An 18,675-nucleotide genomic window follows, 5' to 3' on the forward strand; every position below is an offset into this window, starting at 1 on the left:
CTTGACACTGACTGTGTCCTTGTGTCTTCTGTCAACTGAGAATTCCGACGTGAATGGTCTAAGGGCTCCCTTCTGTCAATGTATGCATTATGCTTCTACCGAGGGAAGGAAAAAAAACAGTATTGTTGACTTCTGGGAATGTTTTGGCAGCACGAACACAGACACGCTCCAATGGTGGTCGCTTGTGTCACTTGAAGACCTTTGCAATTCAAATGCTCCTCAATTCCTGTTGTTCTGCCAGCGCTGTGCAGGGCATGAGAACCCAGCTGGCAAACAAGGCTTCTGTGACCCACACTGGGCCCCATGGTTTCTCTTCCTGCTGCGGGAGACAAGAGACGGGTCTGCTCCCCGCGCTCTCTGTCACATCGCTCATTTCGAAAAATGAGGGCGTTGCGTTTGACTCCTCGAGGTGGGCACTGAGCTGGGCGAGATGGTGTGGTATGTTGGCATCGCTGCCACATTGTGTATTCCAGATCCCCTTTGCCATCTGACAGCAGTGGTCTATTCAGGGCTTCTCTCTCACACACACACACACACACACACACACACACACACACACACACAGAGAGAGAGAGAGACACTCACATGCTTAAGCCAAGGATCTGAATAGCTATTGTGTCCCTGAGAGGCAGGTGGGTTGTGCCATGTGAAACGTTGTCATCTTTGTCGACGTGGCACCAGAATAAACAGGAAAGCACACAAGCATTCTGGATGACAACTGAACTCAAATATTTTACAGTGTTCTCATTCGTCTGGCATTAGTATACGATCTCAGGCCTGGTTGATCTACATGTGAAGGGATACAGAAAAACGTGTGTATCAGTTAAACTAGATATAAAATCATGGCCGAGTGAAAGTTATGAGAGTAGTTTGTCAAGGATCAGACTTCCCACACCTTGTTACTTACCTTCAGCATAAATAGGGTATGAGAGAGAGAAAGAGAGAGAAGAAGAACTAGACTGAATGTTGAAAAGCATGCCTCTAAGTAAGGCCTCTTTGAAAAATATCTTTTCAAAACAGCATGTTGTCGGAACAAATTGTAACAAATGTGAAAACAAAGATGTGTTTGTCAGCGTTGGAATATGGCATGCTAGTCAAAAGCCACCGGATAAAGCTTGTACGTTACAAAGACAGGATGTGTACTGTGTGAAGAGGGGAAAAAAATACGAAATAAAAAGCCTTATGACTGTGTTGAATGAACTTCATCAAAGGACATCCTCATAGCAAAGGCGTCTGTGTTCAAGGCAATAGATGGCATGTAAATGCTTTGGTCTATATGCAGACAGACACCATGTGTCTTTTCCTGGTTTCTGAATCCATCTCTCTCTCTCTCTCTCTCTCGCTCTCTCTCTCTCTCTCCCATTTTGATTCTTGGACTTGGGTGAGAGAGAGAGAGTGAGCGAGAACAAGAGTGCGAGCATGAGATCCGAGCTTCAGGGCATCGTGCTTCAGTCTCCAGCTCAATTTCCAGTTAAATGACTCTTAATTCAAAGTGGCCTCTGTTCTGAGAGCATGTCGAGGTATTTAGGGATTGTCGTTTAGCGCAGGCGATGCACCGTGACCTTCTGGCCTAGGTATTGTGGAGGAGGGCACACAGTGGGAGAGAAAGAGAGAGAATGAGAGGGAGAGAGAGAGAGAGACTCACGCTTCTCTTGCGCGTCTCCTTCTCTCTTCTTCTCCTACTGGGAGCGAAGTCTTCCCTGCTAATGATGCCCCCTTCACCCTGGCCTTGTTTCTGCACTTTCTCGCCTTTCTGCACAGACGGCAGGGAGGGCATCCAAGAGCAGACATCATCCCTCCATCCCTTAACAAAGACGGAGGAAAAGGGCACCGGAGCATCTGCAGGCGGGAAAAAGTTTTTTTTTTTTCCACGTGTCTCGGGTTGGCCTGATACTGGCGCTCAGCCTTCACATCAGCCAACACAAAAGACAACTTCACAGCTCTTCCACAGAACTACCCTTTCACCACAGACATTAGCTTTTTTTTCATGATCTTAGGTCTGCTGATCACAGGATCGGGACAGTAGATAAATTGTGCCCAATGGCGGCGCCTCCTCCACAACGCCATTTCTGTGCTAACATTAGGCTTCTATTGACCCCTTCTTTTCTCTTCATGACGCCCTCCCCGCATGGGCGATACAGATGGCGTTTCATTCCCCCTTGAAGACCCGTGACACCATTAGCCATCTTTCCCAGGGCCTGACAGAGCCGTTCTATATCATGGCCTTTCAGTCAGCTCCTATCACATGAACTTTAAACGGGGCCAGACTGCCTTGATGGTGTTAGAAGCCAAGATGCTCTTTTAGACCTCTTGGGTCAGGTAAAAAAAAAAGTGTGTCTGATTCAGCTGTCATGTTGATAGTTTTCTATTTATTTATGAATTCATTATTTATTGTGTTTGGTGGGGCCGTTTTTTATTTATTTATTTTCGGGGAGCGGGGGCGCAACAAACACACGCTCTCTCCCGGCCTTGCACTGATTCAATTTCCCAGCTCTCACTCCCGCCCATGTGACTTAATCGGCTTGACAGAGTCTCTCAGCCTTGGGGAAACTCTCCTTCCTCCAGTACCCCCCTACCCCCCTCAACACACACACACACACACACACACACTACCCTGCTTCCTTTCCTTCTCCTCAAGTTTGTGCTCGCCGTGACAAACATGCAGTGGCACTGTTTGCCGCGCCGCACTATGCTTCCGCTGGAGCATCTCCGCACTCAAACACGCATGTATGCAAAAGTCGCATTCGCTCACACACACACACACACACGCACACACACACACACACTCACACAAACACACACACAGAGCGCCCTTCTCCCCTGGCTCCCTTCGCCTTCCTCTCCCAGCACTCCTTCTCCCCTTCTCTTTGTCTCTTAATTGAATATGCTGATGCAGGCACAAAAGCTTGCAGGCATCCACAAAAAAGTGTTTCTGCCAGTTCTTTTACCCAAGAGGCTGTTAGAGGATGTTTTCATCTCCTGTAAGGCTGTAGCTATGCTGTGGATTCAGGTTCAAAGCTGCAGACTTCATCATGAAGGGCTTGGCCATTTGAGGTTCATCATTGAGGTGTGTGTGTGGGGGGGGGACCCTGTGGGCTGTAGGGATTTAGGACAACTGAGCGTGCAAATGGAAACTTTACCAAAGTAAACAGCCCAAGCTTTTTGGTTAGAAATAGTGCAGCTTTTGCCTGCAGAACTCCTAAATTGCCTTTTCATGACGCAAAATCTTTTTATTATTAATAGCAGTACGATCTGCAGCAAAGCATTATCTCGGCTGTAGAAAAAAAATGCCGTTAAAGCCAGCATTTAACGAGGTTGGACAATATTAAACATTAAACTGGATAGATGTGAGCAGCAAAAAAGGCCCATAGCAAATCAGTCTTAAAAAAAATTAAATTATGACTCTTTATTGTTCCACTTTTTATGGCTCATCCATTTGACCTTCCGTAACCTCTGAAGCTAAAACCATGCCCAGTGCCATATTTGTGGGTTTTTTTTTAGCCTGTAGGCCTTTATTCTCCCTGTTGAAATAGAGGAAACAATCCGCACACATGTCAGTAGCCATTTTCACCAAAAGAATAGACTTCACTACCCCCCCCCCCCCCCCACCCCACCCTCTCTCTCACTTTCTCTATTTATCACTGCCTCTCTATCTATATCTCTCTTTCTGACACAGACACACACTTTCTCCACCCTCCTATCACTATCTTGCAATGTGATTACAGTCTTAGCAGCCCTCACCCCTACTCCACCCCCTCAAACCCCTCCAAGCATTCTTCCATCCACAGGGGTGGCACGGTGCCCCCTTTCTCTCCGGCTCCCACCCCGACCTGAGTGTCTGACAGAGAGGGCTCGGAGTGGGAGGTTATCACGCTGATTGCTCCCGACAAACTCTCCCCAGACGCCCCGTTTCCCCTTTCCCTTCCCATTTCCAGACGTTCCCTTCCACATGTCTAAGCATTTTAATGACATATGCTCGCAGGCTTTCTCCGGCTGTATTAGTGGAGCGTGCCTACCTCAGAGCTAAGACTGTTTGTTGGGGGGAGCCTGTGTGTGTGTGTGTGTGTGTGTGTTAGTGTGTGTGTGTGTGTGTGTGTGTGTGTGTGTGTGTGTGTGTGTGTGTGTGTGTGTGTGTGTGTGTGTGTATGTGTGTGTGTGTCTGTGTGTGTATGTCTGTGTGGACTGGGGGATGATAGAGGGAATGAGAAGATGAGAAAAGAAGAGATGGGAGAGACAGAATGAAGATTAGATGGATGTGGGATGATGGGAAAGGCAGCGTTATGAGTTATGTTTGAGGATTCTCCCGCGATTTTCCGTTTTCATTATAAATAATGACGAAAATGAAAACACATTTTCCTTTTCAAAGTGGTAATTTGCCTTTGTAATGGCAATGCCTTTTCATCCTCTCTCTCTCTCCGCTGTCCCTCCTCTCTCCATCCATCTCTCTTTTCATTAGGCTTTATCTGCCTCCCCCTCTCATCTGTATCTCTCCCACAAGCTCTCTTTCTATCTCTCTCTTCTTCCTCCATTACCTGGCTGATAATTTCCACTTTATTTCCATTAGGCTGTTTGTTCACAGCGGTCTGTCGCTGTAATTTATTAGAGCTGTCGGTCTAACTGATGTATCTCAGCCAAGCCATCACCTTCTCCCAACACACACACACACACACACCAACACGTGTGTGTAAACACAAACATACCCATGAACGCAGACATCATAATCATGGACATGCATGTGCATGCTCACACATATGCCCATGCACGCACCCACACAAACACACACCCACATCCACACATCATTTCTATACTCCTTCATGGAGAGCTGCCCTACATAATGTTGTTTCCCCTGCTCTAACAGTGCGGTGTCCCTGTGGCCCAGTGCAGGGAGCCGGTGACGGCACGGCGGCCTGGTGGCGGCACATGGTGCGCGGGCACATGACGCGCCTCACCTCCTGGGACCTCCAGGTTGAAATCTGGTTCATGCCTCTGTGGGGGCCACCACTGCTCTGAGTCCATCATTAATTCAGAGCTAACAACTCTCTCTCTCTCTATCTATCTCTCTCACTCGATCATCTCTTTCTATCTCTCTCGCTCCATCTATCTCTGTCTCTGCCTTTCTCTTCACTTTATTTATTTATATATTTATTTGTGTGTGTGTGTGTGTGTGTGTGTTTGTGTGTGTGTGTGGGTACGGGGCCAGGGGAGGGATCAGTGTTGCGTGTAGCCGCTTGCAGCCCAAGATGTAATGCCACATGTCATGCCACATGGCCCTTGAGAGGGCAGCTCATGAGGCATGTAATGCCTCCCCGCGTTTGGGGCATCTGTTTTCCAAGAGAGAGAGAGAGAGAGAGAGAGAGACGGAGAGGAAAAGAGAGATGGGGAAAGAGAGGGGGGAGAGGAGGACAAAAAAGATAAATGAAACTGAAATGAACTGAAAAGTCAGCAAGCGGCGACTGATCATGTGGTGCAAAATGCTTTTTAAAAAAAGTAGGAAGATGTTTTTCCCGTGCTTCAAGATTCAGCGTACTACTTTTCGTTTCATGTCTCATCTTTCTTCCTCAGATGCCTTACTCTGACGCCAGTGCACATTATGTATGAAGAAATTGTCATTTGTGTTACACATGTTCCAAGTCATCATCCCATCTCATTAGAGAGGCAGCACATCAGGGTGCCTTTTATAGCAGAGACGGCCAAGGCGCTTGGCCCCTTAATTGGAACGAGGTCTTTTGATGGGGTCCCCTTTTCAATTCTCACCTTGCCCGTGCCAGAGAGACAGGTCTTGAATAAAAGTGTTGAACCAGGACTACAGGCTGAGATGCATTTTCTTTCCTTTTTTTTTGTCTGAATGGGGCGGAGGCAACAAAGATACCCCTGCAATGTTCCCTTACTCATCTTTCACCCTGGATGCTGGCTCTCTGACTCCCTGGCCGTCGCCTTTCTGTGCAATGGCTGCAAGATGAAAGGCTCTTGTTTGGCAGCCTTCAAAAGAGTGGTGAAGGCACTGAAAGTCCTCCTTGCCCCCCCCCCCAACCACCACCACCTCTCTTTTTTGTCTCTAGCCTCCTTATTTCTCCATTTCTTCCAACTCTGCGTTTCAGAGGCGTATTGAGGTGGAGTGGCTAGTGCAGCTCCTTCATATCTGTTTGAAGGGAGTACAATGGAGGGCCTGCATCCCACACGGCCATTCCTCATTACTGCCGTCCTTGGGCTTTCACCGAGGCAAAGAGAGTATGTTGTCTTACAAGTGAGGCGGAACAATTACGGCATCTGTGCCAACACACACGCACGCCGCCGAGGACAGGAGGAGCACACTGGGCGAACACCGGCGTCCGACCGTGAAAGGCCTCGTCACAGCCCGAAAGACGGAAAAAATAAACTTGGAACAAAACTAGAGGAAAAAAAAAAAAAAAAAAAGACACATGACGATTTCTGAACTATTTACGACAGCAGACCTCCATAACTCTGACTTGTTGTTTTCCTGGATAGATTCCTGAATCAGCAGCTAACTGGGTTCTTGCCCCAGCAAGGAACTTGTCCATCTGGATGAGGGTCTGTGGTCTTCTGCGGGAGATTCACAGATCCAGAGATAATTTGATTCACTCCCGCCCCATGCATCCCTAAAACCAGTCTATCACTTGGCTGGAGTCCCTGTGACCTGAACCGGGCAAATGAGCTTTTAATGAATAGAGCTGTCCAGAAGCAAAGGTCACCAGCATGGGGACAGTCTGTGGAGTTAGACAGCGATTTTGTGACGCCGATAGCAGATCCTCTGAAAATATATCCCAGTAATGTACAAGACCGGAATGTTTAACTAGCTGATTTCCTAATGTCACTTGGCACGAGGGCAGTGTTAAACACATCCCCTGGTAGTTATGGGTGCCAGAATAGGGCAAATCAGGATGATATTTGAGTCTCTGTGCTGTCGTATTTACGCTGTGCTACTTACATCTCTCATACCTCTCTATCAAAGCTGCAACACATCCATCACAAGGATGAATCATTTCAAATGGAATCTAAATTTTCCACGGTAAAGCTGTTATGATTCACGAACAATAGGCGATAATAAAATTACCATACAAAGGAAGCGGAGAGGAGAATCTCTCTTGTTCACTCACTCACATACACATATGCACATCAACGCCAAGGATTACCATAGGCATCTTCTGGTACCTTTAATTTGTGACAGCAATCCCTTTTTTTTGCTCTGAGTTTTCTCTTTTATGTGCAGAGATAGCTGTGTTTACCTTGGAGGTATTGTATTTTGATGTTATTAATCAGACAATAATGAGATAACATGGCCTTTGGAAGGGAAGAAAATCCCCCGGAGCCTGCCTGGAGAACTAGAGCTGTTGGCTTACCTAAATACCTCAAATCGCTCCTTTGCTGTTTGCTGAACAACCTAAGGTGCTTCTTTCCCTGTTTTCCCCCTCTTCCAGCAGATTTGACACCTTATTTTCTGAGACAACTTCCAAACACATGCATTGAGGTGGGAAAAATGGATAGAAACACTTTCTAGTGTGGTTTCACGCGCTAGTTAGCAACAAACTGCAAGTCAGATTGCTACCTAAAACCAGAAGTGCTTTTCTCCCCTCTGAGAGAGAGCATGGCAAAATCTCTGTGTGTATTTGAGGGGGCAGGTTGGGTGCAGGCATATGAATCATTTTCATGCGACTCCAAAGCTCTCCTTGCTTCCTCGCCCTGTCCGCTTGACCGGCAGAGAGATACGTTGACCACACACTCAGGACCGGCTATCAGAGAGCTATCTGGCCCTGGCATTATATCTTTTATATGGCTACAGTCCACTTATCTGTCATTATATGGGCCTCCCTGGTAACATTATCACTTCAGATAAGGATACAATAAACTGCCATGCCTTTTAAGGCTCTCTCCCCCTAATCCAATCTCTGACACTCAGTGTGTTTATCACCGGCCTCCTGAAGAAGACCCCCCCCCCCCCCCCCCCCCCACACACACACACACACACACACACACTCTCTCTCTCTCTCTCTCGCCCTCCACTTATTCCTTTATTATATCCAATAATGGACGAGCGTACCATTCTCCATAAGTGTTTGTTAACCCCTTCACAGGTAGCAGATGCTTTCCCTGATGCTTCTAACCTGTGGAAGGGGTGATGGTGATGGTGGTGGTGGTGGGGGGGGGGGGTTGATTCCATTTGCCTTAAGTGGTGTGTCTTACACTGGAGTCAGCAGCGAGCCCATGCCATTTAGCACAGGTCCGAGGCCAAGAGCCAGCGCAGGGCCGGGGCAACTCCGGTGTGACTCTGTGATTTTCACTAATGTCCCACGGGGGATTGAGCAATGACCACCGCCGCTTCACCCGGGAGGCCAGCCAGATTGAAATCCCTGCCAGACCGCTTGAAAGGATGGCAAATCATTTAACCGTGCAATAGCATATTAGCATTTTTCAGCAGGCGCGCTGGTTGTGGAAGAGAGAGAGAGAGAGAGAGAGTGACAGAGAGAGAGTGAAAAAAGGAAAAGAAAGAGGGAAACTCTGATATTAAATTGCTCTTGAACTCAGCATGAAAATGATGTCTGCAATGTGTGAAAAGTGCTAAACAAGCTCACAATCATGAAATGGCAAAAAAAAAACACACAATTTAAATTAATTAGAGTTTAATTTCCAGTGCTTTCATTCTCTCTCTTGCACAAATCCCACTCAATGCACCATGGTATTACAGGGAGGAGATGAAGAGAGATGTTTGCCAGTAACCACAAAATGTGGCCAGAGTCCAGCCTGGCAACAATAATTCCCAGAGTGTGTGTAGGTGTGCAGGGGCTGCTTCTGAGAGTATGCTAAAGGGTTATTTTTGCATGTAAAAATAGCCCCCATTGTTCCTGTAGAGTGAGCTCATAAATGACACCTTTTAGAAGACAAATGGTGATGATAGATGGAGCAATCAAAAGTGGTTCTCTACTTCTCAAATCACTTCAGATAGACTATGCATATGGACAAAAAACAGGGGGGACAGAGTGTTTTTTTTACTCCCTGCTGTAACTGATGGGTGTTGAAATCACAGGCAATGAGGCTCTCAGAGGTGGCAGAAATGGAGCCTGACCCTAGCGGTGAGGTGTAACATTAGAATAAGAATGACAGTGGGGCTCAGCAGCTCCCTCTATAGGCAGAGGGTGGAAAGTGACAGCAGGGGTGGGAGCGACAGACAGCACAACACAGCACATACCAGCTCCATCATAATTCAGCGCCACGGGCCTCGTAGTTAAGTCATCCGAGGGGCCGATGGGAATTCGCCGTCTGCGTCTTTGAACGGAGAAAGCCTCTGTCTGACAAGCCTCCTAAGCCCGGTGTCAGGAGCTCCTCTGCTGCCCGTAACAAACTCTGCAATTAGGCCGTGAGAAGCTGGCCTCACGCCAGGGCTGACATGGAGATGGAGGGGGGAGAATCACCACCAACAACAACCCCCCCCCCCCTCTCAGAAAACAACCCAGACAGCCAAACTTCTCTCACTGGCGGCTCCTAAAACCAGCCTTTGTTAGATAACTGGTTGCATAAACACTTTTCTGGTTCATGATGCGGGTGAGACCCAGCCAAAACTCTTTTGATGCCTGTGTGCCGAGGCTATGCACAGGAAATCAGTAGCTCTTGGTCGGCTGTAGGCTGTGGGATACTTTAATGACTGTTTGTTTGCAATTACATATACAGTTTGGACCCCCACACTGCCATTCAGGTCAGACTCGCTTCTTTCAAAAAAGCGTCTTTCAGATCGCTGGAAGATCAAATTGGGGGGGGTCTCAAACCGTGACGCTCTCTGAACAATTATCCCCAGCTCCCACAGAGAGCGTAGTTTGCTCTTCTACACGCCTTGCTGTTTACCCAAAACCCAAATTAATGAGCAGGGATGAAACACACCCACACACTTGCACTTCTTCACAACAAACACCCCAAGTGCCGCTAGTAACACCAAAGTCCTATTACCTCCTCTTAGATGGTTAACAAGGGCACTGTTGGCCTTTTCATACCAGATATTGCTCCCTGGGGTAAACTCTGGTATTGAAACACAAGCCTGACTATTGTGTCGATAGAGACGCTTGCGTTTATCCGGCGTGAGGTGCTCCTCTTCCTCTGCGTGTTTCCCACATACAAGTTTAAAGCCTGATTTGCATTTATATTGCCGTTCAAAGCTCACTACTGTAATTGGTGTTGCACAGAGATGCACCCCACCTTCAGTGCACACAGACATATCTGGCTACCCTGTGCGTACAATTTGAAAACCACTCTGCCTCCCGCTTGTTTTGTTAAATATCAGCAAAGAAAGATTGAGAGAAAGGGGTAGGTGGGGAAGAGAGGTAAGAGGTGTGTGTGTGTGTGTGTGTGTATGTGTGTGTGTGTGGGGGGGGGGGGCTGGAAGAGGAGGATTAGCAGGGGAGGGGGGAGAGGGTGTGCGACAGCCAAGTTCATCCAGGTGTAATATTGCGCTGTCCCAGAAACTTCCAGCAAACCACTCTCCAGCCGTTATCAGATCAGCAGCCCAATTCCTCAAGTGCCGCTTGCGCCGCAACACGAAATACATCTTCCCACCTCCCTCCAACGCTGCCCGTAACAATCCTGTCAGCGCATTTACTGGCTGGTTTACTCACAAAACACTCCAGCCGCTTTGCAGGATACACAGCATTATATAGGCTGCTCCCCACTCTCGCCGACGACATGTGATTTACCAAAGGCAATAACAGCACAACCGCACACACCACAACATCTGAGCTGATTGCCTTTTTTTTTCGCCGAGAAATGTTCACGCTGCATGTACAGTAGGCAACCTTTAGCAGGTGCGCTGGCGCAGACCTTGCCAGGCCGACATTCATGTTCAGCCAGTGGACAGATGGTCAGACAATGGCTTGAGAAGTGCCGGGTTCTCCACAGTAGCTTGTAATTAAACTGAGAAAAATAGAGGGTGTGTGAGATAAGGGCTTGTGTCTGCAGTGTGGATAGAAGTGACTCTTTATACATGGAGCAGGAGAGAAAGAAGAAAAATGACAAAAGAGAGAAAATGAGAAATAACACAAATTGCTGGCTGATTCAACACATATTTCCATTGTTACACATTCTGTATACTATGCGGGGGATGCATACAACTTCAGCACATCCATACTGCATACATACTGTAGTGCACAGTTTATGGTTAAACGCATTAAAATCAATACTGTATCGCAATACTGATGACCTCAATATGACACTTGAACCCGACCTCTCACCTCCAATCCTCGTTGTTCTATTCAGATGTCATACTAATTTAATAATACACTCGCTCAATGATAACATTCAATTATGTATGAGTTCAGCAGGGCCTATGTCTTTGCTCCTCTCCTCCTACCGTCCACCCACAGACAGAGAGGAAGCCACTGCTTCTGACCAGCTGTGCACCAAAAGCGGAGTGGCTCTCCCTCTGCACTTTCCATAGAGAGGAGTCGAGCCCAATAGCGCTGCCGTTGTTCCTGTGCATTAGACTGCAATTTAGAAGCCATTAATCCTTCCTATAATCTGTCAGGAAAAAAAAAATCTCTTTGCCTTGCCCTTAAACTGCCCCCCCACCCCCTCACCCCACACGCCTGCCCGCCCCTCCAGTTCATAGATCTGATGGGTTCATTGAGAGAGCTGTCTCCTCCTCCCTTCCTCTCTCCCTCCCTCTCTCTCTCTCTCTGTCTCTCGCTCTGGACCCCTCCTTCCCTTAGCAAGCTCTGGAGTCGGAGCAGAAACGAGTGAACGGTCCCTGGGAATGGTTTCTAGTTTATGTTTTGGTTGGGGGAGCGCTGGCTGCTCACCACCTGGCTCCACAGGTTACCTCGTGATCCCCTGCAGCATCTGGTTGAATTACTTAACATTGCGCCCAGCAGACGTGTAATCCCGGATAATGCCCGTTTTGCCGAGAGTGCACCAATCTGGATGAATTCAACACCCCCCCCCCCTCGGAATGAGATCCAAGAAATAGCTCAGAAAAAGGGGATGAAGTGGGTGGGTGGGGGTGGGGTTGGAGGTCCTCGTACGGATCTGACTGTGCCGTGATTTGATTGGAAAGCTTACGAGGCTCTGTAAACACTAGTTGTTTTGCTGCATCCTTTCCTGCGGTATCTCTAACACACACACTGGTTTTATATATATCAATAATCCAAATACATTATGAGCTATAGAGCTCAGAAGCCATGTCAGTTTAACAGTGCATGGGATTGTAATGACAGGATAGTGGTGATTAACAGTACTGTACTTGCAATAATAATACTATCATTATTATAAAATAATCTTGAGATGATTTGGCCCGCTGCTATCAATGAACCTTGAAACTGTGGTTTGAACTACAATTAACAAGACATTGAATAAACACCATGGCTGTTATCATTACCATATCTCATCTGAAAAAATAACTTCATGGAAGAATCTGTTCACCTTAAACAGCACAGACACAATCTCAGTTCACACACACACACACACACACACAAAATGTGCTTCTTGCAGAAAATAAGAGATCAAATATATTGGAGTCAGCTTTTCATGTGAAAATCCAGGGCTAAAGGCTGGAACTGAGCCTCAGTGCTTTCTAGAGATGGGTGTTGATTATTTATTCATATGTTTACTTATTCCCAGGGAATATCCAATGGGCAATCGGCTAGCGTGGGATTAGGTTTAATCTAGCGTGACACAGAAAAAAAAACAGCAAGGGTCACTGGCTTCCCCTGGTGACTTATAAAGAGTGCCTCGGCAGAACTCGTAAACAAGACTTGGTGACCCGGGCAGCCTCAATCCAGTGGATGACATCTCCATCAATTACCCAAATATGAGTCCCAGATGTATGGGCCAATATCATGCAAGAGACTACTTTTACTTGAATTTAATATAGTCACTCGAGCACAATGCTCAATGGCAATGTTCTTTAATACGGAAACAGCGGTAAGGCAAACCTTGAAGTGGAAGCTGGAGACAGAAAAGCCAGCATGACAGCTAAAGGATAAATGAAATTCATTAGTCTAAACATGGTTGTGATGAGAAAGAGAGCGAGAAAAATGAAATAAGTACAACTGGATTACTACGTGCCATAATCCAAGTGTCTGAAGAAGGTTTAGAGAGTGACAAATAATTGTTTATAATTTTGTAATGAATCCTAAATACGGGACAGCATTCGCTCTTGTCATTCGCAAAGGACACCCACCACACTCGCAGGCACATATGCACCACTTTGTAATTTTTTAAGACGTGACACAGAAGATTTGCTCGCAGAAGAGGAAAAAAAATCCATTCATCTGAATGTGACATTTTAATTATAAGGCTATTCAGAGGGATGTTTCCGGTCGCGGTCGCGAACGGGGGAAAAAGACTTTTAGGCAGACAGATTGCTACCAAATGAGAGCGAGGCTCTTAGTGCACTAAGACTTGCTTTTCAGGATTCAGGGAGAGAAAAAAAGAGCTTAAAGATGAAGCACTATGGTGAGTTAGCAGTGGTAAGTCTTGTTTATGCCTTCGTGGAGATTGATGGCAGCAGACTGCACGTCAGAGATAAAAAACGTGGACCAACAGAGACAGACAGAGAAACCATGAGCAACTGAGAGAAAGAGAGAGAGAGGGGGAGAAAGAGATAGAGTGTGTGTGTGTGTGTGAGAGAGAGAGAGAGAGAGAGTGAGAGAGAGAGAGAAACAGGGTTGTGTGGGTGTTTGTGAATGTGTGTGGTGTGCGAGTGTGCTCTGTCAATGTGTGTGTGAGTTTGTATTTGAGCACATTTTCAGGAAAGGCCAGCACTGCCCCCAGTGTGAGTGTGTGTGAGAGAGAGAGACAGAGAGAGAAAGAGAAGCGAGCAGGCTTGGCGGAGTGCTGGGGTGAGAGTGGCATCCATCTGAGAAGGTGGCGTCAGGAGTGCATCTCGGTGCCGGAGCCGACAGCGCCGTGTGTTGCTCTGCGGCGCATGTTTTAGCAGTTCATTAGAGAGGCGTTCAAGCACGAGCAATAGCCCACACTTTAACCAGCCATCCGAGGGGACCTCACACACATTACAGTCTCTTGCCCTCTCTCTCTATCTCTGTGTCTATCTATCTATCTATCTATCTATCTTTCTTTTACAGGAGATATCAACACATAGAACGCCAGTGTAACTTCGCATAGAGAGAGGTGGAGGGGGGGAAGAGGAAAGAGTACAGCACGACAGGAGGGATGATTAAATAAGAAAATGAAGGGAGGATGGGTGAATTTGGGGAGGTGGGGGAAAATAACGTGGATGACATGTGGGATATGTGGAAGACGGAGGAGGGGATGGGGGAGTGAGAGGGTGGAGAGAGAGAGAGAGAGAGAGAGAGAAAGGTACACTGAAGCAGTGACAGGGAGGTGATGTTAAAAATAGCCACGGTCCAGAAAGCTGAGATAAATTGAAAAAAAAAGGAGAAAGAGCCAGAAGCTGAGGGGGAAGAGAGAGAGAGAAAGAGAGAGAGAGAGAGAGAGGAGAGGAGAGGAGAGGAGCATTGAGAGTGCAAGACGAAGGAGACGGAATAAAAAAGGCAAACAAGTGAGAGAGAAAGAGAAAAGCGAGAGACAGAGAGAGGGGAGGTTTTTTTAGACAGACGGTTCGCCCAGCGGTGACGCTGGTTTTTCTCTCTGCTCTCCTCCCCGGATCCGTCCTGGCCGGCTGCGTGCCATCAGTCACAGCTCAGGACCAGGTGTCGGAGAGCGCCGGTGCCCTACATACCGGCACCGCCGCGGCTCCGACTCCGCAGCTCAGCTCAGCTCAGCTCAACTCACTGCCTCTCCTCTCCTCTCCTCTCCTCTCTGTTCTCTCCTCTCGTCTCGTCTTCACCAGCCAAACACATCAACCCTGAGCCACACTGCCACCGCCGCTGTCAGCCCCTCAAACAGCTCGCTAGCCCACCTTTTTCCCACCCCCCACCCCCCTCCTCTCATTTAGAGGGAAAAAAGGCAGAAAATAAAAGGGCTCTATTTCCCTCTGGCCTTTTTCGCTGACAACGCCTGGCAACATAAACAGAGCAATAATTTGTAAAACACAATTTAGCTACAGGGGAGCACTGGAGTCCCCAGAGGCCAGTAAAAAGCATGCCGACGCAGGTTGTTATCTTGTGTTTACCTGCCAGGGCCGATATTATTTCATATTGTAATAACCAGCTCAGCTGAATTGCAGAAAAGGGCCATCTTCCGCCCGATATCTGGGGTATCTGTGGGTATTAATCTCCTGCCTGTGAACTGAAAGCGTCAGCTGTGGAGGGAAAACTAAGAGACCTCAGAGACTCCATATATCTCACTCCTCCTCTGAGGCATTTGTGTTACCGCAGCGTCGAGAGCATATTCAAACTCGCAGTCCACTTTCGGGAGAGAACCAAAGCAGTGACTCCTAACTTCTTTTGGACCCTGGAACTTTCAAACTTCTTGTTCTCCCAGCCAAAACAGACACTTTCATCACAGGCAACAGTGTGAAAGCTTTCTGCCTGAGAGAGGGAAACAGTCTAATGGCAGACAGACAGACAGATAGAGATGAATGGGAGCGATGTGTCTCACTGGTTAAGTGACAAATGACCAGCAGCAGAAAGTCCCAGCTTTTAGCCACTTTTAGCCTGGCCTCGCTACCAGAAGAAAAAAAAGATTATAATAATAAAAAAGGAGAGGAGCGTTTTTTTTTGTTGGCCACACCAGAGCAGGATACACTTACCCAGCTGTAAAACTAGATCATAAAGCTGACAACCTCCTGAGACGTGATCTACTACTCTTCAAGTGCCGCCCCTGAGAGCCGTATGAGAAGCTATACTCCCAGTGTCGGGTTCAAATTAGTGCTCTGTGCTGAGTGCATCCGGATATGGGTTTGTCTGCTTTATGTTCTTGCATATACACACACACACACACACACACACACACACACACACACACACTCACACACAAACACACACACACACACACACACACACACACTGACATACACATACACAATCAAACAAACAAACACACCAGACACCAATCATTTCTTGTGCCTGGCACACAATAGTCTGTGCCCTGAAATAATGAGCTTTTGAACATGAAAACAAGCACACGCATCAAGCATCATTAAAATGTCTCTACTGTCCCCGTATTGCTTTGATTTGTGTTTGGATTATGATAATCAAAGGACTCAGGAGAGAGAGAGAGACAGAGAGCAAAAGAGTGCGAGGGAGAAGAAAAGAAACATGAGATCGAGAGAGTGAGACGGAGATAGAGGACTAGATTCTGTAATGTTATACAGTGATGTCATGAGGAAAGGAAATAGTTGAGAGTCTATAGCGGACAACAGCCGACCGCCACTTTAGTGACTCAAAGTGAAGACATAGGACATCCACTCGATGATCATCAACAAAAGATTTGAGCCTTTTGTATTTGACACGTATCAACACACACACACACACACACACACGCACACACACACACACACACACACACACAAAAGGCTCTCTCACACACAATCAGTCTCCAAATGCTGCCCAGTGTGAGGGGGTCAAACTTTGAAAAGAAGCTCTTGAGGCACTGGGGCGACCCTGACACACCGCGGAATTAGCCATACTATTCTCTTTCTGGGTCACTAGTCGCCAGAGAGCCAACAATCGACCCAATCTTTTTAGCCGCTCGCTTCGCCGTCTGACTCTCCTCCGGCCAGACCCACTGATCAAATCCCCGGCACCTCTCAGGGGGTCCTCCGGCGAGGCGAGCGTGCCGTGCCGTGCAATTTTTTCCGAAGACAACCACCTGGTGGCAGGCAGCGGTAGCGTCATCCCGTGTTTGCTCATTTGTTTCCACAGCAGTGAGGCTCTCAAAGAACGAAACGCGCCAACAAACACAAGCCCAGATAAAGCCAAAGCATTGTGTGTTTTTGTTGTTGTTGTTGTCATGGTTTTTTTCAATCCCTCCTAAAGCTCTGTGTGTCTTTGGGTTGTCTCTGTGTTGCCTGACCACCTCCTGGCATGCTGTGGGTGAACTGCCTGTCACTCTTTTCACAACAGACGGTGGAACTGTGACTGTGCCTGGTGCGGGTGTGTGAGTGTGAGTGAGTGTGATATTCAGAGAGGGGAAAAAATGGCAAAACTGAGACACACTCACAGATGAAGGGGACAGAGGAAGCATTTCTGGCTTTTTGACACAGGATCTCTAACATCTAGTTTATCTGACATCTCTCTTCCCCACACACGCTGTTTCATGCTTAAAGAGCACAAGGCTCCACAAGAACACAAATGAAAGGTGACGGCACATGCTCTGGCATTTCAGACTGAGCTGAGAACTCAAAAGAGCACCACCCCCCACCCCCCTTCACCCCCACCCCTCTGCCCACCACCTCCAAAAAAAAAAGAGCTTAATTTACAGTGTGTCCACAGCATACAGGACAGGCAAAATGACACATGAGACAGAGAGAGAGAGAGAGAGAGAGAGAGAGAGAGAGAGAGAGAGAGACAGAGACAGACAGACAGGGAGTAGATGAGCAAAAGAGTCTAGTTGCTTACCGTGACCCATGAGACAGATGAGGAGGAAGACCCGAAGGATCATCTCTGCCGCGGGAGAGGGACCTCAAAAACAGTGTGTGTAGGAAGAGAGAAAGTTGGAGCAGCACCACCACTGATGTAGTGCTTCTGGATGGGTGCTGACAGTCCCTCTGCCAGTCCCTGTAGTGGAATAAGAAGTGGGGTCTGTCTCAGTCTAATTGGACAGATGTTTCTTAAGCTTTTTTTCAAAAACGTCTTGGCTCTTGTTCTCGGTGCGTCTTTCCCGTCCTCCTGTTTTTTGTCTGTCTTTAAGTCACTCTTGTGTTGTTGTCCGACAGCCGCTCTCTCCTGTTGATGGTGAAAAAGCTCGCTCTTGCACTGGCACACACGCTCTCTGTGTTCTCACTCTCTCGCTCAGTCTCTCACTGCCGATCCATTCTCAATCTCAGAGCATCGGCGTCTCTCAGCGCCCCCTCCTCCTCCTCCTTCTCTCCTCTCTCTCTCCCTCTCTCTCTCTCTCTCTCTCACTCTCTCTCTCTCTCGGTGAGCCAATGAAGAGGCAGGGGCAGGCAGCTCTTCAGTGAGACTCCTCCCCCCAGCTTTGTGCTGGGCTCGCTGGTAAGAGGCTGGGAGAATCAGAAGTAATCTGTGGGAACTGGGACTGCCATGGGAGGCAGGGCAGGCAAGCAGGCAGTTCCAATTAGAATTAACGGGAACAGGCTTGGCTCCCGTTGGCCCTCAACGAATATAGACATGGACAAACAAAACACACACACACACACACACACACACACACACACACTCTCACACACACACACAAAAAAAAGAAGTGCAGCTTTCTTTTTTTTTTGGCTGCCAGCCTGACACCAGCTAAGGCAGTGATTTAGGAGTTTTAATCAGTGACCCTGGCAAACTGGAGCGGTAGATAAAGGACCCATCAGAATTTAAGCATCCCTTTAGGCTTTTCGAAATGACAACCAAAAAAAAAAAAAGATAAGAAATAGATTTGCAGATCAACAAGAATTTAGCCCTAATGTAATGTTGTTATGCTCACAAAAGCACTGCTTGCTAACAAGACCGATTCACCTACTGAATATTTAATAGATCATTTCATTGCTTTTTTCCCCTCGGTCGGTGCTGGGTCTCTCTGTTTCCATACCTTCTTTGTGTTGTATATCAGGGGGGAAGGACACCCAATCGCAACTGGTTATTTACAGCT

At 47.5% G+C, this 18,675-nt stretch overlaps 1 protein-coding gene across 5 annotated transcripts in view; it reads right to left on the reverse strand.

Moving 5' to 3' along the window:
* kirrel3b (kirre like nephrin family adhesion molecule 3b) overlaps positions 1-17,973 on the reverse strand; it is a 167,169-nt gene extending 149,196 nt beyond the window's left edge. For 2 of the 5 annotated variants that reach the window (XM_031573577.2, XM_031573576.2), the window contains exon 1: positions 17,478-17,973. In XM_031573577.2, the coding sequence (XP_031429437.1) occupies positions 17,478-17,520 (43 nt within the window). In that variant the 5' untranslated portion in view covers positions 17,521-17,973. The remainder of the gene's footprint in view (positions 1-17,477) is intronic. The other 3 variants (XM_031573575.2, XM_031573574.2, XM_031573578.2) reach the window with 2 other exon arrangements.
* Positions 17,974-18,675: the final 702 nt, after the last annotated feature.

Source organism: Clupea harengus, chromosome 9 (assembly GCF_900700415.2).
Source record: "Clupea harengus chromosome 9, Ch_v2.0.2, whole genome shotgun sequence".
NCBI classification, from domain to species: Eukaryota; Metazoa; Chordata; class Actinopteri; order Clupeiformes; family Clupeidae; genus Clupea; species Clupea harengus.